At 49.7% G+C, this 21,601-nt stretch overlaps 9 protein-coding genes across 9 annotated transcripts; 5 read left to right on the forward strand and 4 right to left on the reverse strand.

Annotated features, from left to right (window-relative positions):
- Nucleotides 1–596: 596 nt before the first annotated feature.
- Nucleotides 597–2,696, reverse strand: N7511_003660 (uncharacterized protein; the record flags this gene model as incomplete). Its single annotated transcript, XM_057126085.1, has 9 exons — nt 597–735; nt 837–1,041; nt 1,115–1,251; nt 1,329–1,597; nt 1,647–1,833; nt 1,884–1,959; nt 2,022–2,117; nt 2,170–2,409; nt 2,462–2,696. The coding sequence occupies 9 exons, from the start codon at nt 2,694–2,696 to the stop codon at nt 597–599; spliced, it is 1,584 nt and encodes a 527-aa protein (XP_056984975.1).
- Nucleotides 2,697–3,282: 586 nt separating this feature from the next.
- Nucleotides 3,283–5,833, reverse strand: N7511_003661 (GH92 family glycosyl hydrolase; the record flags this gene model as incomplete). Its single annotated transcript, XM_057126086.1, has 2 exons — nt 3,283–5,151; nt 5,207–5,833. 2 exons carry the CDS (start codon nt 5,831–5,833, stop codon nt 3,283–3,285), a joined length of 2,496 nt encoding a protein of 831 aa, XP_056984976.1.
- A 668-nt stretch (nt 5,834–6,501) lies between these two features.
- On the forward strand, nt 6,502–7,465 carry N7511_003662 (M50 family metallopeptidase; the record flags this gene model as incomplete). The annotated part of the gene is made up of 4 exons (XM_057126087.1): nt 6,502–6,684; nt 6,738–7,100; nt 7,160–7,204; nt 7,256–7,465. The coding sequence occupies 4 exons, from the start codon at nt 6,502–6,504 to the stop codon at nt 7,463–7,465; spliced, it is 801 nt and encodes a 266-aa protein (XP_056984977.1).
- A 1,207-nt stretch (nt 7,466–8,672) lies between these two features.
- Nucleotides 8,673–10,329, reverse strand: N7511_003663 (uncharacterized protein; the record flags this gene model as incomplete). The annotated part of the gene is made up of 2 exons (XM_057126088.1): nt 8,673–9,996; nt 10,049–10,329. 2 exons carry the CDS (start codon nt 10,327–10,329, stop codon nt 8,673–8,675), a joined length of 1,605 nt encoding a protein of 534 aa, XP_056984978.1.
- A 431-nt stretch (nt 10,330–10,760) lies between these two features.
- Nucleotides 10,761–12,024, forward strand: N7511_003664 (threonine aldolase GLY1; the record flags this gene model as incomplete). The annotated part of the gene is made up of 3 exons (XM_057126089.1): nt 10,761–10,860; nt 10,909–11,862; nt 11,918–12,024. Coding segments are annotated over 3 exons (1,161 nt in total), but the record flags the coding sequence as incomplete, so codon positions are not given.
- A 1,216-nt stretch (nt 12,025–13,240) lies between these two features.
- Nucleotides 13,241–16,377, forward strand: N7511_003665 (serine/threonine-protein kinase; the record flags this gene model as incomplete). Its single annotated transcript, XM_057126090.1, has 3 exons — nt 13,241–14,122; nt 14,174–14,574; nt 14,643–16,377. 3 exons carry the CDS (start codon nt 13,241–13,243, stop codon nt 16,375–16,377), a joined length of 3,018 nt encoding a protein of 1,005 aa, XP_056984980.1.
- Nucleotides 16,378–17,464: 1,087 nt separating this feature from the next.
- Nucleotides 17,465–18,403, forward strand: N7511_003666 (putative alpha-1,6-mannosyltransferase subunit; the record flags this gene model as incomplete). The annotated part of the gene is made up of 1 exon (XM_057126091.1): nt 17,465–18,403. One exon carries the CDS (start codon nt 17,465–17,467, stop codon nt 18,401–18,403), a length of 939 nt encoding a protein of 312 aa, XP_056984981.1.
- Nucleotides 18,404–18,994: 591 nt separating this feature from the next.
- N7511_003667 (putative NADH-ubiquinone oxidoreductase 12 kda subunit) lies at nt 18,995–19,444 on the forward strand (the record flags this gene model as incomplete). Its single annotated transcript, XM_057126092.1, has 2 exons — nt 18,995–19,220; nt 19,359–19,444. The coding sequence occupies 2 exons, from the start codon at nt 18,995–18,997 to the stop codon at nt 19,442–19,444; spliced, it is 312 nt and encodes a 103-aa protein (XP_056984982.1).
- A 461-nt stretch (nt 19,445–19,905) lies between these two features.
- On the reverse strand, nt 19,906–21,545 carry N7511_003668 (pH-signaling protein PalC; the record flags this gene model as incomplete). The annotated part of the gene is made up of 2 exons (XM_057126093.1): nt 19,906–20,175; nt 20,223–21,545. The coding sequence occupies 2 exons, from the start codon at nt 21,543–21,545 to the stop codon at nt 19,906–19,908; spliced, it is 1,593 nt and encodes a 530-aa protein (XP_056984983.1).
- Nucleotides 21,546–21,601: the final 56 nt, after the last annotated feature.

The raw sequence follows: 21,601 nt of genomic DNA on the forward strand, positions 1-21,601 counted from the left end.
ATGCCCCAGTGGCAGCCGTCAGCTTTTAAAGCTTTCGCTCAAAGTGTCCCTGGGTTCTGCAGAATCTTTGATGACATCTGAGGTCCTTTCCCGTCCCACTTGGTTTATCCATGGCGCATTAAATAGCGGAAGTTTTTGGAACTGAGCCAATGAAGCGAAAACCTATGCGGTATTTTTTGATGAAGATCAGCTCATTCCATGACCTCAATCAGCCACAGTCAACGCTAATGGGGAATTGACTCCACAGCCGACAGTCCCGCCGGGTCATCGCGTGTGTTTGGGGTACCCGATTTCTGTTAAACGCATAGCCGCAAGTCCGGGGAGATGAACAGTCGTCGGTTATGTATCAATGACACGATGCACATGAATTGAGAGGAGTAATTGCGAAGAAAGGGCCTGTTGAGAATATATCACCGTTCGGCTCATCGGCTATAACGACATTGAGATGGCTCATGATGAAAGGCAGGGGAAAAAGTGTGGAGTTCGCTCCGGCGCCTGATCTAAGCCGATAACGTGATCTTGGATTCCCGTGACGAGACTGAGTGGTAAGGCAGAGATATATAACTTAATGCCACTATCCTAGGTAAAGCAATATCTCAATCCTTTTTCACTCGGACCATCTTATGCGCTGTCGCACCGCCATCCAACTGAAGAACCGTCTGCTCCCACCTGAACCCTTGCAGTCTCGGGAGAAGTTTGATCCAGACATAGTAATACACTCCACACAGCACAATACTAAATCACCCCCCGTTAGTAAGGTGTATTGGGGTCCTCAGATCACTAGACACTCACATTCCAACAGCCACCGCGCAGTATGTCGCATACCAGAAGCTCACATCACCCGTCGCGCCCGCACTAGGGGGTACCACGGCATAGCGACCATGTATAAATTCGAGAGAATCGAAAATCCCACGGTGACATGCCAAGCCTGATAGTCTGGGGCTCCCAGATTTAGCCGTTTACGCCGCTGCCGAGTAATCACTAGTCCAATGGCCAAGATCAAGGCAAATATGGAGGTTGGGTAGGTCCCCATATCCACAACTGTGAAAGTTAGTCGGCATTTCATCGGCAATCAAAAGACGGTAGACCCCAGTGTCATGACGGGGAAACTTACTGAAATTAAAGGCATCACCCGCTGGGGGTGCTAGGATCATGAGCATGGTAAACCCCCATTTCACCAGGTATGGACCTAAAGGTGTGCCGAAGGGCCGAGTGGACGTCCAGAATGAGGTCCATGGTAGAACACCTTGTCTATAGCGATATACTCGGTTAGCGACCACACCTGGAACGAGTATGAAAGACCTTGACACAAGATGCACATTACTCACCTCCCACATTCCCTCAACATACGAGACTGTCCAATGAGAACAGCAAGTAGGTTTCCAAATGCAGAAAGGCAAATCAGGAAATTCAATGCCGTCGCCGCACCACTATTACCAAAGACTTTCTCGAAAAACAAACCGGCTGCGACAACCTTGGACTCAAGGATCTCTTCCTTGGACGCCGCACTGAAGTACGCGATGTTGGCCAAGATGTATAATGTTGCCGTCAGCCCGAGCGACAATGGGGCACTCCACCGTAGAGTTTTGGTGGGATTCTAGCCAAAGTCAGCACTGAAACAAAATATCTTCGAGATCAAGACATACCCGAACTTCATTCACCACATTAAAAGCATTCTCAAAGCCTGCATATGAGAACATGACTTTGACCAAGGCATTCGTTGTTCCATAGACGGTAGTTGCACCACTGCCATCGAATGCATTTCGGAAATTTGCTTTGGGGTCTGGCACCGAGGTGTGGCCTCCAAGGACGACCAATCCACTGATGCCGATACTGCTAGTAGTTAGCATTTGACTCCTCAAGTGTTGCGCTTGGTTTCGTACAAGATCAATGTAATCAATTTCACGAGGCCAATGACATTTGTGATTCGGAGAGACCATCTCGTATTGAAAGCAAGAACTATGCCACGATCAACTATTAGCAAATGTCACCTTCTCAGTTGTCAAAGTTCATGTACTAACCCAGTACAGCAATAGTATAAGAAGCCGCAGCAACACCCTTCAATTTCCAAGGAGTGCTTTCAGCCTTTGCGAGTTTGAAAAGATACTGTGCCAGAACTATACAAAACATCAGTAGAATTCTCGTCTTTTCGCCCAATCAAAATCATACCAACCGCGTTGCTGCTACTAAATGAAAACAGCACAGTCTGCATCGCAAAAACAGTAGGAAAGAAGTACTTCGGTCTCGGATACGCCTGCTCCAGGTAAACGACCTCGGAGCCCGAGCGACTCGGAAAGCAAGATGCAAACTCCATATAAACAGAAAGCGAACTTGAGGCCATTAAATAGCCAAGGACCCAGTAGATCAACGACAGACCAACAGAGCCAGCGCCTTTCAGGACGTTCGACGCTACAGATATCGATCAGTACAGCCTCTCCAGAATGGAAATGCGTATACCCACGCGTTGAAAAAACCCCCGTCCCAATCATCTTACTCAAATTGAGAAAAATCACAGTCACAGGTCCCACTGAATACCCCAACGGAGAATTCACCTCGACTGGAGCACCGGATGCCTCTTGGTATGTCGCTTTCGAGGTATTCCCGCCTGTCTCGGTGGTATATTGCAGACTGTCATTGTCGCTGCTGTCATACTGCGGAGGCAAGGCCGCTGAATCTTGAAAAGTGCTCTTCTCCATGTTGGAATGTGGAAGGAAAAGAGGATGGGGGGTACTGTGTGCAACACCCTCGGCATGTCTGACTTTATATACCTTACTTGCATTCCAAGATCCCGTTTGAGGCACTTTCCTTAGTTTCTGGGCTCACGCGTCTTGGGCGATGGATATGGATGGCGTGATGAACTGGGATGTTTTCGTTTGTTGAACTCGGATAGTTACTTGGCTCTGGGTTGTAAAGCATTGGAGGTATTCTTCGATTGTCTGAGCAGCATAAGATAACTTATCGTATAACCAATCCAAGTGTAAATATGATTTAATTAAACTACATGAATCCACGGGAGTAGAATCGGGGGGGAAATGGTTATGGACAATGTATGCGGATCTGGTCAAAAGTCCGATCTGGGATGGTGCAATGATTTGCCAAACAACAGAAGAATGATGCGATTCAACGCCGATTCGCTTGAAACTGCAGATAGAGAAATAGGCTCAGTTTTCTATGCACGGCAAAAGTTAAACATCTCGGCTAACTCAAGCCACCCAGTTCACTATCTCCTATTTTCCCCTAAACGATGAGGGCACTCGCGGTAGCACTATATGAAATGCAACCTCACCAAAGAGGCTTGTTCCCCCATGAAGTTGGAGTCGCGCTCATCTCAAACTCAATCTTTCTTGCCTGCACGAGCTGACCATGCTTCAAGACTGGAGAGGTAACGGCCTTGCCGTCGACCATCAAGCTCTTGATATATGACATAGTGGATGCGCCCGGGGCGACAATCTCCAGTGTTTTCTCTTTTCCATGCGGATTCCGTCCACCAGTTCTGGCTCCGCTAGGGAAACGAATGGACACGTGTTCGAAGAGTGGCGTGCCGACAATATACTCCTCGCTGGCGGGGTTGACGGGATAGAAGCCCAGAGCTGAGAAGACGTACCAGGCGCTCATCTGGCCCAAGTCCTCATTTCCGCCCAGTCCACCACTGGTGGTATTATAATTCGACCAGGCGATTTCTCTGATGGTCTCAGCGGCCTGGCTGGGGTATCCAATAACAGAGTAGAGATACGGCACATGATGACTCGGTTCATTGGTATGGTCATTATGACCACCCTTGAAATGAGCATCCAACTTATCTCGCAGAGCTTCACGTCCACCGAATAGTGCAGCCAAGCCCTTCACATCATGCATAACATCGAACGTGTATACCCAATCATCCCCCTCCGTCCAGCCCCAGGTATTGTTCGCCCAGCTCCCGTTCGCATTACGAGCTTGCATGAATTGCGTCTCATTGTTCCAGATAGAAGCGTAATTTTGGCTTCGCTGTTGCAGTGCAGCCACAGTAGCGTTGTCCACACCAGCATGTGCAGCAACAACTGAGCAGGCATAATCATCGAAAGCGTAATCCAAGGTCCGACTACCCGCTTCGGACCATCCGTCATTCGAGACCCAGCCCTGCTTCATATATGCCGTTAGACCAGCGCGGGCCTCGTACGACGTACCCGGCTCGCGGTCATAGTACAGCAGCTCAGTGTCATGGTCTGGTGGGGTATATGCATCCTTTTTGACGGCTTTCCAAGCTTTGGAAATGTCAAAGTCTTTAAATCCACGCTCTAGTGCATTTGCGAGGACGGCGTCTGCATTTGTTGCGATCATGATGTTCGTCTCGACAAGGTTTGCCCACATCGGCAACCAGCCTGTCCAATCGAAGATGCGAATTAGCGAGCGCATCATGCTGTTGACTCGTTCTGGAGCAAACAAAGTGAGAACTGAGTGCTCGGCCCTGTACGTATCCCAGATTGACCAAGACTGATAGTAAGAGTCGCTCTCAGTGTGAACGCTATCAGTATAACCGGAGTAAAAGATTCTTGGGGCGCCATCCTCCTTTGATGTGGGCTCGGAAAAGTCATTTGGGTATTGGAGTGCATGGAATAGTCCGGTATACCAGATCGTTCGAGGATCATGGTCTGAGTCGGTTTTGTTCACGCCCTTGATCGATACTCGACCGAGCTTCTCCAACCAGGCAGACTTCACTTTATCGACAGTATCCTCGAATGTGTGTCCATCTGGGGCCTCGATTTCCAGGTTCTTCCGAGCCTGCGTAATACTGACATATGAGACGCCCGTCCGTACTTCTACGCGCGAGGTCTTCTTGCTAAACTTGACGTATGCGCCAGTGAAGTTTCCATGTCGCTGACTCTCATTCTCGGTCAGAGAGCCGCCGTTCGCAACTCCATACTTGGTAAAGGGTTCGGAAAAGCGAGACACAAAGTACCCCTTGAATGACGGTGCTTTGTCAGGCCCGAGGAGATAGTCCTGGCGCTCTGTGTTGTAACCGGAAATTTCTCTATTCTTTGGGTCAATGTGGACTTCACCAGTCCAGTTCCGACGGGACGCTTGAATGAAGACCCAAGGATCATGAGCTTCGTCGTTGCTTTGGAAGTCGAAGCGAAGGTGACCAACGTGGGCATCTGCTGACAGGGCAATCTAGAAAAGACATCAGAGCTACTTCACAATCGCGACCCACACACTAGATAAGTACCTGAATCGAAGGCTTGTCGTTCTCATCAGACTGTGCCCGAAGAGTCGATTCTATTTCACGTTTTCGTGTCCGTCCATTGGCACCATCCTTCACCTGGCCAGGCACCGATCCTGCACCCCCAGGAACCTCCCCATCACCAACAGCCTCGGCCGTGGCATTCCAATCACGATTCAGAACCTGAGTGGCATTGACCAAAACCTCATAGACGTACGGTGTACTCCGTTCATCTTGTTTGCGGAACTCCAACCCGCGATTTTCAAACAACGGTTGAACATCACCCATACCTGGGGTCAGGACAATCTGACCTGACTCGCCCATCCAAATCGCAGGTTGGTGAGTCGCCTGGAATCCATGAATCAGACGGTCACTATCACCATACGGAACCTGAGAAATGAAGTTTTCTCGCGTCTGCGGTGTCCACCGCGTCATTCCGAACGGAGGACAGACCGATGGGATCATGCCGCCGTTTCCATTTGGTGTCGTTCCATAGGTACCGATACCGGGATTAACAAAGTCGAGGACTCCTGCATTGTCATGGTAGTTCGTCCTCCGAGGAATTGTCCTTTTTGGGTGGGCGCATGTAGATCCAGCAAGTCCTGCGACCAGGACTAGTAGCATGCCCACCATATTTGAGCGTGATTTGGGGTATCGTGAGTTCAAAAGTGACAAGAAATTATCGGAAGTGCCATATAAGAGCCGGCATTCTCGTTACATTCCATTTGCAATAGAGTCGGCAACTGTGTTGATCCCAATTTCCATCCCCGCATTTGAGTAGCAGCGGCAGGTCGCAGTGAAGGTCCGAGGCCTTGAATGGCGATGGAGTTGAGAGAAGGTAAGGACGCCCATCACGTGCCAGGTTGAGGAATTGTGTGTGCATCTGGGCAGTTGTATCTTTGCTGAGGTCACTGGGCTGGTTATAATTTATTCTCATTGTTGTGGATTTGGATCTTGACTGCGTGTATACAGTAGAACCGAACAAAGAACAAGAGAAATTCTCACATCTTCGCGGGATTTTTACACCTATGGCTTTACCTCTCATAGGTCCATGGCTAGCAAACCATAGCCTTCTAATATCCTGTCGCCCTTTGACCGTCCCGAAACCCTCTCAGCCCTATGCGAGTGAAAGCCAAGAGACTAAAAATAGCGCCACACCAGCCACCCAAACATGCGCGTCCATCCCTACGCGCGTATCTCGGCCCTGACTTTTCTCAACTCTTCTAATAAAGAGCTTTTGCGCAAAGAGTGCCTTGCTGATTTCTTTCTCACTTCTGCTTCTTGCTTGTTTTTTACCCACCATGCCAGCCCTATATGCAGCGCTAGCCCGAAGGGTGGAAACCGCCCCGCATCAACTTGCCAGCCGTGGCTTGACCGTCAACCATACGCAGGCCGTGACCCTGGGGGTGATGGCCGTCTATGTCGTCGTGATCGCACTTTTATGGAATCTACCCTATGTTCGCTGGTCTCTATGGCCCTTTAAAGTAAACCACTCTCACCCCCTGTCTCCTCCCTCGTTACAACTAACATGTGACAGATGTTGGTGATTGCCTTCCATGAGTTCGGTCATGCGATCACGGCTTGTTGCACCGGTGGAAAAGTCAAGTCCATCTCTCTCGATCCTCACGAAGGTGGTGTCACCCACATGCAGGGTGGTATCAGTGCGATCACCCTGCCCGCTGGTTATCTCGGCTCTTCGATCATCGGTGCCCTCCTCATCTTTGCTGGATTTGACATTGTGGCTAGCAAGATCGCCAGCATTGTTCTGGGTGTTTGCTTCTTGCTGACACTCTGGTGGGCAAGACGGGACTGGCTGACCATTATGACTATCATCCTTGCCGTTGGGTTATTGGTGGCATGCTGGTTCATTGCCCACGGTGAAGCCCTGCGCTGGGTCGTGGTAAGTCGCTTATCCTCTCTCTCCCTCTCATGGCTGTGGTGCTAATATCTCCTGCTTAGCTCTTCATCGGCGTCATGTCCGCTTTATACAGTGTCTGGGATATTGTAAGTTCCCCCCTGCCCTTCTCTATATACTTCGCTAACGATCTATCCCAGTGTGATGACCTCATCCTGCGCAAAGTGAACACCTCCGATGCCAGCGTCTTCGCCAAGAAGTATGGTGGTTCCTCCCAGTGCTGGGGTGTCATCTGGTCCTTGATCTCCCTCGGCTTCATGGCTATTGGTATCATCGGTGGTATCGCGGCCTTCCCTGAGTCATTCAGTCAACAAGAGTCCGACTCCAAGCATTTCATTCCAACTCGTTAAGCTGAGCGTCCGCCATCCTTGAATCATGGCCCAACGACTTGAGATTATATCCATTTTCATGCCTTATGACACTTTATGTATTCCTACTTTTTTTTTAACAAGCAAGATTGCCAGAGATAATATCATGCAGAAACACCCTATCTTATGATACGGTTGTATCTCAAATCTCAAGTTTTCGAATGGAGAAGAATGGAGAAGAATGGAGAAGAATGGAGAAGAATGGAGAAGCTGGTAAAAAATAGAAGATGAAAAGGATTGTGGTTAGTTAACTATACGTAACATGTTTTCCAGGTAAGCTTTTCTATCTGAGAGAACGACTTCAGCAATGCGAAGCATTTTCTCAGGGGCCGTTCAAGACGTTTAGTTTTGAGGCGTAAGCCTAGCATCTTTCCAATTTGATTATGAATTATTAACATAGATTCGTTTTTTTTTTCAAAATCAGTGATCTAAGCCCCTGGGGTCGAAATAGATGCCTTCCAACCAGCGATCTCTGACTGGCGCTAGTTCTCCAATACAAAGACGGACTGATTTTGCTGCCTATTACGTTCGAAATACCTGGTTCTACATGGTCCACCAACTATTTACCTCGATTGTTCTAGTCATCCTGCTGTCGCTTTTGTAGGAAGTCATATCGGGCCATTGGGGACGAAATATAAACGTGCATATCCATCTATATCTGCCTCTATTTCACGACGGTCATCAGAGCTATTAAGTGATGTCTATAGGTCAAATTTATCTTATTACTCACTAGTCCAAGACCTTGATAGTCGATAAGATAGCAAAAAAAACGGGGCCGCTTTTTGAGTTAGCGATATCCGCCTCCAGGAATGTTAGGAAGCCACCGCCACCAGGAACCAAAGTCTAATTTCCATGTAAACACAATGGATATCATTATATACTTTAGGTTCGCATTGTTCGTGATTTGATGTTGGATAGACTTAAGAAATAGACAATTCATATAAAACAACGAACGATATATATTTGCAATCTACATGGGAAATCGTCGACACCTTAAATTCTTCGAGAAAATACTATTGATGTAGCATCATACGCATATATTCCTGTAGAAAGGAGTCAGTGATGAAACACAAAGGTAGTGCAAGGTAAATTGGGTCCCAATATAGAACTATTGTGGCATGTAAATGTTAACCATTTAGACCAGCTTTATTGGAATCTATTGTACAAGTATCGTAGAAATACAAGGCGTCTATCGTGTATTGCCTTCCTCTCGAGCCTCTTCCTGCTGCAACGCCATTCTGGCCATAACGTCCCGCGCCGCGACCTTAGCTTTACGCTTCTCATTCATACCAACTTCATCCATAGTTTCCTCCGGGGCACCAATGCGACTACCATTCGGAGAGCCAGTGTTGCGTTTGGTTTTTTTGTTGGCCGCTTGCTGCAAATCAGATAAGCTATCTTGAGCATTGTCGCTATAAGATGGCCCCGGGTCAGGAGATGTTGGTCGCAGACTGCGACGGGATTGCCGGCGTGCCAAGGTTGGTTGACTAGTGGAACTAGTGTTACTTCCCGGCTCATTTGGGGTGGGATTTGAAGGTTGTGGAGTATCGGGATTGGGATTCGGTAGTGCGTTGATCGATTTTCGGGGTCTGCCACGTCCTCTCGGGGCAGGTGGTTGCGATGTAGTTGTTTCAGCGTGGTCGTCATTTGACGGGTTGAGACGCGGGCGTTTCGCTATGGTTTGTTGTGGAGGTTGGGATTGAGCTCGGTTGGTCTTACTGGTCCCATTCCGAGGGGGCAGCTCTGACTCCGCCCTGTATTCCGACGGGCCGCTGGTAATAGCACGCCGTTGTTGATCGGTAAGATCAGTACGGGATTCACGAACAGCTGGGAATGATAAGTCCGAATCGTCAGTCATGTCGTTTTCATCAAAGAAAGCGCCAGGTTGTTGGCTCCGATCAGCAGGGAATGCGTCGGGCCAGGTGCGCTTCCGGCCTGCCTGAAGCAGGCCCGGGCTCCGGACTTCAGGAAGCGCAGCGTTCATATTCAAGACAGACAATGTATCTTGGTGTGATTGTGGCGAGTTTCCTCCCATGTAACGGTTTTTTAACTTCAGAGCTTCAATTTCCAACTTCAATTTCTCAATTTCGTCGGATTTGGATTTGAGTTCCCTGAGTACGGTAGCAATCATATTAAAATCATGCCCCTGGAGGTTGGATCCCTCTCCAATATGCCTATTTGGTCCGTTCAACTCAATTCGAAGTGCGGTGAAGGAATGCTTGAGATCTGACATTGTATCTTGTAGGTGATTCACGGAGTTTGAGATTTGATCGATGCTTCTGCCTTGGCTGATCATCTGTCTTTGTACTGACGGATCGAGATTGGTAGGGTCAGAAACGCCAGCCGGTACAAGCGCACTGTCCTGAACAGTTTCTGAGTTACGGCGCGGTGGTTCTTTCGGGGTAGAATTAAGGAGGCGTTCGAGGGTCCCCTGCTTGAACTGAGGTTGCACGGTCCGCATAGTAACGATCTCCCTGAACGCAACCTTGTTCATTTTCCACAGTATATTCAGTCTGAATATCGGTCAGCAAGGAGAGGATGCACTGCTGGTTCAGGGCAGCTTACCCAGTGTCAAATGGACACAAGACTCCAATTCGTTGTTGACATAATTTGCAAGAAATTTCTTGGATGATACGCCCACGCAAGACGGTCATGTCAGAGGTATGGGGGATCTGTTTGCGCTCCGACGATACGGTGATACGATGGAGGTCGACACTGAGCCATGCCGTTGGGATAGCATAGACATTGGACAGTTTTGCCCACTCATTCTCCAGTGCAGCCAGTGAGCTGGAGCACCGTGAGCATTGGGACAGTATGCCCGGGCGAGTCAAATGGGACAAGTCCATGATGTGTCGAGAGTAAGATTGTGCGGACGTTGAGAAAGCCATGGATCGCAGCCAGACCGCTGAGTCAGCCGGCAGTGCTCGAAACCACGCTAGTCTCAATTAGGTTATCGATAAGGGCAGAGCGTGTCGTCATCGAGTGCACTGAAGACATTCACGCTGGAACATGAGTTGTCCGTGTTGCACCTAAACCAATCACTGAATAAACAAGTTCAGGATCGGCGGATAATGTTGGACTATGTTGCACTCACACTTTCAGGGTGTACTCCCCGCGTGATCACGTGCCAGGTCCCCTCTTTCCCCGTTAATTTCACGGGACCAATGCGACGTTGACAACAGAACTCATGATTCGCTTTTTACAACCGGCCTGTCGCTCATTCTTGGTCTCTTGGTCGCTAAAAAGAGCCACAATACATCCTGCCATTACCGCAGTACAGCTCTCAATCGGCACAATGTCTACATCCGCAGTTCCCGGCAACAATATGAAGCCCAACACCTGGCAGGGGGCTGGTGCTGCCGAATTTGACCTCAGGAGTATGCTGGAATCACCAATGGCAATGACATGTATACTAACTACTCTAGGCGACACAATGACGAAACCTACCGCATCCATGCTTGAAGCTATCTGCCAAACGACCCTCCTCGATGATGTGTTCAATGAAGATACAGTCACCAATGATTTGCAAAGCCATGTTGCCAAGATCACAGGACATGAGTCTAGTTTATTGGTAATGTCGGGGACAATGGGAAACCAGGTGGCAATTCGCTCTCATCTCGCACAACCTCCTCATTCGGTGCTATGCGATCATCGATCTCATATCATTTGCTATGAAGCGGGTGGTGTAAGTGCTTGGACTGGGGCTACAATGCAGACTGTTATACCCAAGAACGGGGTTCATTTGACCTTGGAGGACATCCAGAAGCACGCTGTCCTCGAAGACAATATCCATTACTGTCCCACCAAACTGATCAGCTTGGAGAACACACTTGATGGAATGATTATGCCGTTGAAAGAGGCACGTCGTATTGTGGAGTGGGCACATGCTCATGACATCAAAGTCCATCTGGATGGTGCCCGTCTTTGGGAGGCCGTGGTGGCCGGTGCCGGCAGCCTACCCGAATACGCCAGTTTGTTTGACAGTGTCAGCCTTTGCTTCTCCAAGGGCTTAGGTGCCCCCATTGGAAGTATTATTGTCGGCTCTCACGACTTTATCAAGAAAGCCCGCTGGTTCCGCAAGTCTATTGGTGGTGGAGCTCGTCAGACTGGTGTAATTGCAGCTGCCGCCCGAGTCGCGCTGGATGAAACATTTGGCACCGATCCTCATGGTCAGACAGGAAAGCTTGCGGCAACTCATGCGAAAGCTAAGCAGGTCGCCGAGATGTGGACCAGTTGCGGAGGCAAGCTGGAGTACCCCCTGCACACCAATATGGTTTGGTTGGATCTCGAGGCATCTGGCGTGGGGCCGAATGACATGGCACAAATTGGACAAGAACAAGGGCTGAGACTAATGGGCGGTCGGGTGGTGGTTCATTACCGTAAGCGTTCCATCTGCACCCAGGCTAACAATTAACCAAATCTGACGTGTCACAGAAATCTCCGACGAAGCACTTGCACGACTTGAGCGAGTCTTCGACACTGCGCTCAAGGGCGATTTCAAGCGCAATGAAGACACGACCAAGCCCTATGGAACTAAATAATTTACGTATAGACAGACACCCGTACATAGTGTATTTAATTGGGAGAGAAAATTCCCATCCAAGATCTTGAACCTGTCTCAAGGCGGATCAGACAAAGTAGTAGCTATTATCAATCTGCTAAGTAACGGTTTTCCACTGTAAATATCATGTTCAACTTCTCTCAACTATCCGATGTTTTCTCATAGATCGAGTCTTGGGTGGTTCCCTGGTTGACGCTAGTTGCCGATCAACCAATCAGAGTCATTGTTGCCTGGTGAGTCAGGCTCACCAGGGCCTCAGGTACTCGGTGCCTGAGGTGTTTGCAGGTCACGATTGTTGCGGCTCGATCATGGATGTTCTTGTTCCTCGGACGACGACCTTCCAAGGAGTGCGATTCTGCGTCCCCATCCCGTTTGTCCGCCGATTGCATTCTGCCAACTTTGGACAAAGTAATCGGGAGTGCGTCAAGTTGTGTGAGTTGGTTCTTCCGAATCGAGGCTAACAAGGACACAGCTAAGCTACGAAATGAACTATGCTAACGATTGGGCTCGCCTTGACAGACATACCTTTTTGCTAGGCCAAGATCGCCACAGCTTTGTCCTCCCCCCTGCATCGATAGCTTTCAACCCGGAAAACGCGCTGGTCTGTTTCTGATTGATCAGTGCCTCGACTGCCCACCTCCCACCATTTCATACTTTGACCAAGGGCATCAAACGCTATTCTACCTGGGGCCCAAATTTATATCAGCCGCTTCTAATAAATGGCCCGCTCCCCAAATCACCTTCACCCATACGTGCTCTGAGAATACCTGGAGAGACACCCCACTTGCAAGAAGCTGTGCAGCTGCTGTCCAGAGGTCAATCTGGCTCACCTATATTTTGGAGATCAGTCTGCTGTTGCCTGCTTGTCAGTGACAGTGGTAGATACCCTGGCAAATTTGTGAACGATCAGTGGGGATACTGCCCAGGAAGCCTTGACCCGGGTGCTTGGCCCTCTGGTCTCATTGTCGCATTATCCCAGAGGTATATTTATCACCTCGCCCCGGCCTTTTCCTCGGATTCTCGACTCATACCTTGTTTCTAGCCCATGATATTAATGACCCTGTTATGCAAATCGCTTTGGCTGTCCTCGCACCAGCACATATACCCTCTTTCCTTGGATCTTTCCCAGTAGCTGTTTTCCATCCTTCTTCATTCTCATAGCAACCGCATTTGATCCTTCATCCGACTTCGTTACAATGGCGGCCACACAAGAATCCACACAGCCAACCGCTGATCCTCGTCGGATGGGCATGAGCAACTCTGGCTTCGAGGACCAAGATGTGTCCGACATCATCTGCACCCTTCATCCCAATTCTCGTGTTGCCCATGATGCCGTTACTGCCACAAGGAAAGTCAGTCCTCAGCATATCCACCAGAGAGATGAATTGGATGATGAGTCTCAAACGCCAACAATGGATCTTGCCTTGAGACTATCATCCAGTGTACAAAATCTAGGCATGGGATTCTGCTTTGGTCGAAATCCAGCTCGCTGTGATGTTCTGTTGACAGTTGATGATGCAGCGAAGCGGGTATCGAATGCCCATTTTCGCATTTATTTGACAGGAGATGGAATCCTCATGCTTCAGGACACCTCCACAAATGGCACTGTCGTGGACAACTGCCGTCTCCGAAAAACTCAAAAAGAAAACAGCAGGATGCTTGTAAACGGATCCGTCATCCAGGTTGTCATCGGCGACCACGCCTCGGACGAGGTCCGTTTCCTGGTCCGAATTCCGCCACGCGAGGGATTCGCTGTCCAATACGAAAGAAACTTGCTGAAATACTTTGAACGAGTTCTGGCAGCTGCTCCCCGACACAAAGAACGTACAGGCCCCCACCCTTCTGTTTTAACATGGTCATCCTCGAAACCCTACGGGATGCATTGGACAGGTGGTTCAATGTACAATGTTACCGGTCAAATTGGCAAGGGTGCATTTGCAACGGTCTACAAGATTGCGACCAAACAGCAAGGTGCCGTCTTTGCTGCAAAGGAGCTGGACAAACGCCGCTTCATGAAAAATGGCATTCTGGATCAAAAGGTCGACAATGAGATGAAGATTATGAGGGACCTCACACATGTAAGCGTTAACTTCTGCGTCTATCGATTTGATGCCACTGACTCAGTTTAGCCCAACATCGTTCAATACGTCGACTATCATGAACATGATCGGTGGATTTACATCATCATGGAATACGTCCCAGGAGGTGAGCTGTCCACATACCTTCAAACACAAGGCAGAATTGCCGAGGAGATGGTGAGGACCATCGCGCGACAAGTGTTACGCGCTCTCCACTATTTGCACAAACGAAAAATTACCCATCGCGATATCAAGCCGGACAACATCTTGATTTCTTCCTTGGAACCACTCAAAATCAAGTTGTCAGACTTTGGTTTATCAAAGGTGACTGAACAGGAAACCTTCCTGAAGACATTCTGTGGCACCCTCTTGTATTGTGCGCCAGAGGTATATCCTGATTATGAACAATATCGACGTGGCGAGTTCCGAAAGAGACGTCGTGTTGGAGACCCGTGAGTATCCATTCCTTATTCGGAAAACCTTTGCTGATTTTTAGACCACCCAAAACGTCTCCATATAGTCAATCCGTTGATATGTGGTCTCTCGGTGCGGTTTTATTCCATATTCTCTCTGGTGTTCCCCCTTATTCTGGCCGAGCAGAAGATAGAGGCGTTCAGATGCTACGCACTATCATGACAAGTGATGCCGATTTTGATGTTCTGCGTCAGGCAGGTATTTCTGAAGACGGTGTCGACTTTGTCGCTCAACTTCTCAACAGGGATCCATTTTTACGCCCAACAGAGAAAGAATGCTTCCAACATCCTTGGATTGCAACTGTTCCCGACGTGGACGACTATGAAGATGATGATTTACTTTCCGAATGTCATGGCGGGCTTTCGATCATTGGGGAAGATCCCGAGGACGAGCTGGACGCTTCGCAATTGTCTATTGCCGATGGCCCTGGCTTCGCCAATGGAGCCGACGAAGACGAGCATAACAGTAGTGAAGCTCTCGCCAAAAAGCCTCGCATAGAGTACGTCCCGACGTCTGTTCGTTATCCAAGCCTTCCAAAGATTGAGAGCTTCCAGGATTCTCAAGCCTATGTGGATCAACAAGCCAAACGTCTCTTTGGTGAAATCCCCTCTTCAGCCTTGCAAAGCTCTCACGCATTGGGCAATATTGGCGCGTATGATTTCGATCACATCCAGATCGAAGAATATGCCTCTTCTGGTGAGTCGATGATGAATGATGACCCCAGCGACTCGATCATTTCCCTCCCGGAGAACCCATTTGGTGGCACCGCCCCCAGCCTGATGGGCGCAGAGAAGCTTGTTGGAGAACTGAACATGAATTCCGTGCATTCAATCATGCATTTCAAGGCCGGCGCCGTTAACGAATCATCAACACGGCAGACCACTCCTGGAGACGCCAAGGAGCCCGCGAGCCCTCCTAGCCTCAATAACCGAAGTTCAGATTCAGTTCCACCAACTTCTAGTCCCCAAGAAACTCCGAAAGCCAAGTTTACTCGTCGAATTGACCTTGCGGTGCCCGACACAGCTAGCGAGGCCTCCACCGATAGTAGCCCTCAGAACAGCCAGGAAGCTCCTGTTCCCGTAACTCTAGCCAGGCTGCGCAAACCAAGCTATGACCCTGAACTCGCCACAACCCTTGATGCCCAGACAGGCGAAGCCATCTTGGAACAGTTCCAAGAAGAATCAGAGCCATGCGAGCCAATCATTCATCAGCCCTCAATAAATCCGGAATCTTTTGCCAAGCCGCCAAAACGATATGGCAAATTGAGAGCGCTTCCTGGTTCAGTATTCGACCTGACAATATTCCTGGAGAACCGACTCACTTCATGGGGTCGTGGTCCGCTGGCGACTATTCAACACACAGACATAACAGACACAAGAATCCCCGCCTACGCCCTGGAGCTTACGTTCTGGGCACCGGGCATCGAGGCGAAGATTGCCACCGGCGAAAATTGGCAGGAAATCCCTGGAGTTATGGCTATAATCTCCACGAAGGCCCGCATGGGCATCCATGTCAACGGCACTCTACTCCAACGAGGCCCACCGAACGAAAATAGGCCGAATCAGTTGCCCTTTGGAAAGCTCTACAATGGCGACGTAATTACTGTGTACCGACATAAAAAGAAGTTCCTCAAACTTCAATGTGAATTCACCTTCGGCGATAGTGCTCAGTCCCGGCCCGCGAACGAACCTTTTTCGATGCGGCAGGGCTTGATGACCAAAGCCGGAGCCGCGAACCGACTGCCGACTCGGTCGGCGCAGAAATATCGGGATCGGGATTGAGGATTGGCGGATACAATCTCCGGTGTTACTTGTTACTTGGTTCTCTGCTTTGGACATAGATTGATAGCAATTGCATCGTTGCGAGGTAGCGTTCCTACTATCCACAATGGCTATTGTTCCGCATGCGGATCCGTAGGGCCGATCTCCCGATATTCTGCACAGAAGGCATTGGGGTTATGTTCCTGGTGCCCGTCATTATGACAGATAGGTCGATCCATGGATGAGAGCAGAGCCTCGAAACAAGGTTTGGAGTTATTCTATGCGATGAATTCCCGCCAATCGAGTAACAAGTTGCTTTGCATTGGATTAATTGATGAGTAGTTATTTTTGTACGGTAGAGACATATGACGATGGTAGTATCCCATCGTGACCGCATCCGTCGAACTCAGGGCTAGATCTCTTTACCAGGCAGATAACAAAGTACTGACTGGGTAAAAGTCGAGGATGTCCAGTGTATCCTCACTGTGCCGCGTTCTTTCCTCCCTTCTTTCTCCTTACGTCTGTAATCATTCTGACCTCACCACGAGTCCTCATTCCACCCCCTTCCTTACAGGCGTTCCGCGAAGCATCGAAATTTCATATCCTTCGACAGTACTACTGCCACGCGCAGATCATCTTCATGTCCCTGTCGCGATCACCCTCTCCCCACGCGGGCGGAGGGTGGTCCAGCCCGGGCCTCGTGCCGGGCAGCGGCACTTCTTCGCCTCGACCAGGCACATTGTCACCCGCCAGTGGCATCTCATGGGCAGCAGCCAGGGCCAAAAGTGAAGAGGTGCGCGGGTATCCTTCCTTCTCGACGCGGAATAGCGGTTTCTTCTCTCGTCAAAAGCACAAGCTCACCACCCGCTTGCCCATCCTCAGACGACTTTCTTCTCGCGAATATGTCGACAAGGATTTATATGAGAAGGAATGGAGATCTTACGATAAAGGCAAGCGGCCATTTGGGATATCATTGCGAAGAGGCCGCTTCAAGGTCGCCTTATTATTGTTCTTGGTTTGGATCGCATATCTGCTATGCTGGTCAAGTAAGTGCTAGCCTTTCCATTCTATTTATCTTATCTTGATTCTGATGCACATCCAAGCAATCATGCAAATGTATCGTCGATCACCAATGGGTGGCGGTAAGAAGTTCGTCATCATACTTGGATCCAACGTGGAAGGAGGAGTGATGGAGCTGAAGGGCGCACGCGAATGGGCGATCGAACGCAACAGCATTTGGAACAAGCAACAGTACGCAAAGCAATGGGGCTACGAGCTGGAACTCGCCAATCTCCTGGCCAAGAAACGATACTCACATGAATGGCGTGAAAGTTGGGAGAAAGGCGATGTGATCCGCGAAGCCATGCGGAAGTATCCCGACGCAGAATGGTTCTGGTGGCTTGATCTGAATACTTGGATTATGGAGCATGAGACTTCTTTACAGTCCCATATCTTTAATCGCCTTGACACCGGTGTCTACCGCGATATCGGTGCCTACAACCCGCTCAATATCACACACCCGCTCCCGGAGTTCTGGCTGGACGAACTCGGCCGAGCCCTGGAAGGCGACGACAACCCTAACTCATTGAATATGCTTCTATCGCAAGATTGCTCTGGTTTCAACCTGGGTTCTTTCTTCGTTCGTCGTTCTCTCTGGACCGATCGGCTTCTCGATGCCTGGTGGGATCCAGTCATGTATGAGCAGATGCACATGGACTGGGAACACAAGGAACAGGATGCCCTTGAATACATTTACCAGAGCCAACCATGGGTCCGCAGTAGTGTCGGCTTCTTACCTCAACGCAGCATCAACGCTTTCCCTCCTGGCGCCTGTGGCGATGAAGAGAATCCAACCGTGCATTACCAGCAGAACGCTCGTGACTTCGTTGTCAACATGGCTGGCTGTATGTTCGGTCGTGACTGCTGGAGTGAGATTTATTATTACCGCGAGCTGAGCAAATGGCTCAACCGGTCATTCTGGGTTCGTGTTAAGGAGAGCCTCGGCGAAAGATATGACAGTTTCTGGGGAAAGAAAAAGAAACATTGATGAAGGCAGAGTGCGTCACCCTATGTTATGATTTCCTTTTTATTTCTTGTTGACGTTCATCATGGTTACTTCTATGACAATCACTCGGGGTATCGGATCTGGAAGATTGTGTTTGATATGTACATTGCTTCAATGGTTCATGGGCGCGTTACCTGATTCAGGCGTTATGTGGACGATGGAGTTGAACATCAGGACTGAAAATACCATTTCTCTCGAAAGGAATTAGGGATACTCTCATCGTTCTCCTTATATATTTGACATGAATAGAACAATAGAACGAACATAATATTCGATTCATGCAGGACAACCCGTTTTCGGATTTTATAGACATCACGTGACCCAAGCCGAGCTGATGTCACGTGCAGAGCGTTCACAGCACGTGACCAGATCCCCTCAGAGTCAACTCCACTGACCGCCCTGATGTCACCCAATCACAACACGGGTAATCCAACCTTCAAGATCCACGACAGACACCGCAAGCACCGATTTCAAGCCTCCATCCACCCTTGCTGCCATTGCCCTCTGCGCCAGCAAGAAAGCGACGCCTTACCACCCGAACCACCCACACAAGCACTACTCACACCACCCACAATGCCTACCGCCGAGTCCGCTGCCTTCCTTGCCAAAAAGCCCACCGTCCCCCCAACCTACGAGGGCGTCGACTTCGAGGACAATGTCGCTGTCCACAACGCCCGTGATGCGATCATTCGCGAGCAATGGGTGCGCAGCATGATGGCCCGTCTCGTCGGCGAGGAGTTGGGCAAGTGCTATGCGCGCGAGGGCGTGAACCACCTCGAGAAGTGCGGTATCTTCAGAGGTTAGTTTCTTTTCTTTCTCGACGAAAGACTTTCTCCAGAAGATCTGTTCAGATGCATTGTAACGTCTGGCTAGAGGGGACTGGAGTCGGACCTGGAACTTCTTGGAACTGCGTATACTAATATTCTTCCCTCTGCAGAGAAGTACTTCGAGCTCATCAAGGAGCGCAAGGTTAAGGGTTACCTCGGTCAGGAAAAGAACCACTTCGGTGGCGAGTCGGCATAAGCGTTTCTTACTTGATTGCATGTTACGCTGCGCGATTACGATCCGGGATCTGGGGCTTAATTGTCGATACTGGCATATGAGGGCTGGGAACATGAACTAGGTGGAAGGGGAGAAGCGCAACAAGGATTCTCCATGGCCTTGGTTTATCGTTTGGTCTCAGACTTGCCAACGTTGGGTCTCGAACTGTGGTGAGATACGAAGAAATGGAGGAGAGAGTCTGGAGACGGCTCTCTTTGTTCCTTTGCCTGTTTGTACTGTACATATAGATATCAGTTTGTTTGATCAATCTTCCTTTTTGTCTCTATCATTTGGCCTGTTGGCACTTTCGTAGTTGATCTAGTACGAAGGAAACTCGATCCGCTAACTCTTACTATGAGTGTATCCTTATGCACCAATGTGGTTTTTTGCGAATATAGTTCCATGGTGTGCATCCAATTGTCTACATTTATAGCGGGTATCAGTCAATAGTAAACGCTAGAGGCTGTTGCGCTACGGTCCGGGAATCCTCCCGGAGGAGCACGACCACCAGACGGCTGCGCTGCATCTTCATCGCTGTCATCATCGCTTCCGAATTGCAAGTCATCTCTCTCCTCTGACGGAGCGCGCATACGGATCAACTGGTCCTCTTCGAGAGAAGGTGGCTGATATGGTGCTGGCGGAGAGTGAATATCTCGACCTGAAGGCAGGTTCGATAGCAACGGAGTAGCCGATGGGACGATTTGTGTGTTCATCTAAAGGAGTTAGCATTTTTTCAATGGCGGAACGATTTCAAACTCACTGTATCGTTCATTTTCACCCATTTTGTTTCTAACATGGAAATTACTCGTCCCTCTTCGTCTCTGCCAGCATCGTCACCCGACTCCAAAGCGCCTTTCTCAGTCCGACTACCGCCAGCATCTTTGGCTACTCTGCGTTCTTCGCGTCTCTCTGTCCACTCACGTTTTAAGCGGGATAGGCCACCCTTCGAGGCCCCAGAGGCAGATGTATCCTCTTCCGAAGAGGCAGTACCTCGAATTCCGAGGGAGGTCTTTGCAGCTCTCAACCAGGCAATGCCCTCGCCAGTCTTGCCTGTCAGCTCAGCTTCTACGCCAAACAGCCGACAAGCCCGGGCACGAGCGACACGCCCCAAGACGGAAGTATAGCGCACAACATCCTCCTCTACACGCCCTGTGCGCCCCGATGCAGATCCGACAGCCCCAAGGCCAGCAGATGCTTGCTCGGAGTATTCTGCAGCGCGAACGCAAAGCCGAGCAAAGAGCAAAGCACGCACTTTTGGAATTGCAGGTGCGTGAACCATCCACTCCTTGTCATTCGGATTTCGCGATTGGATACACGCAACAATGTAAGCATCGTCCTTCAGAACAGCTAGCAGGGTAGCTTCGGCCAGCGCAAGCGACGACAGTGCCGCCTGTGTTCCAGCATCCACATCTGGCACTGCGGTAGCGGAGGCCGGAGATGACGCAAGGAAGTTGTGTACCGCGCTCGCCTGCAACAGATAACGCGTCGCTGTTTGTACTGCGCTGGTGCGATCTTCTGCAGTCGGGGTAGAAAGCATATATAACGCGGTCAAAACTCCCGCGCGCGCCATCCTGCTCAACACGTATCCGAGTGTTGAAAGCGTAAATGCTATTTCAAACTGGATGCCTCGACCAGCGACCCGTCCACTACGCATGCGGAGTCCTTTTCCATTGGGATTATTATTGCCTGTGCCTATATTCAATGTGCTCGAGGATGACAATGTTGTTTTCCATGCGGACTCGATCTCAGCGTGGGGTGTAATGTCGATCTCTTCCCCCGCACCATGCGCGTAGGTCCCATCTTGGGGAGAAAAGGCTTGTGTATCTGGTCGGACTGTTCTCCCATTTAATCCGTTGGAAATGGCAAATAGGTATGGGAGGTAATCATTCAGTGCGGATAGGACTGTTGGGAGGTGGGCATCCTGACGCGGACCGCGGGGGAGGCGCTTATGAGCTTTCAGCGCCAGGCGGAGGGCATGGCGGGATGTGGAGGCCGATTGGGGGAGAGAGGGATGAGTTGAAGAAGAGATGAAAGACTGAAATGAAAGAGGTGAGGTTGTTGGGAGGGTAAAAGCAAAGACCATCGTGGGAGTTGGGGAGGTGAGAGTCGGAAGGGCTGATGTCAGACCTTTTTAGGGCT

Source organism: Penicillium nucicola, assembly GCF_028828085.1.
Source record: "Penicillium nucicola strain IBT 29836 chromosome Unknown utg000003l, whole genome shotgun sequence".
Lineage (NCBI taxonomy): Eukaryota > Fungi > Ascomycota > Eurotiomycetes > Eurotiales > Aspergillaceae > Penicillium > Penicillium nucicola.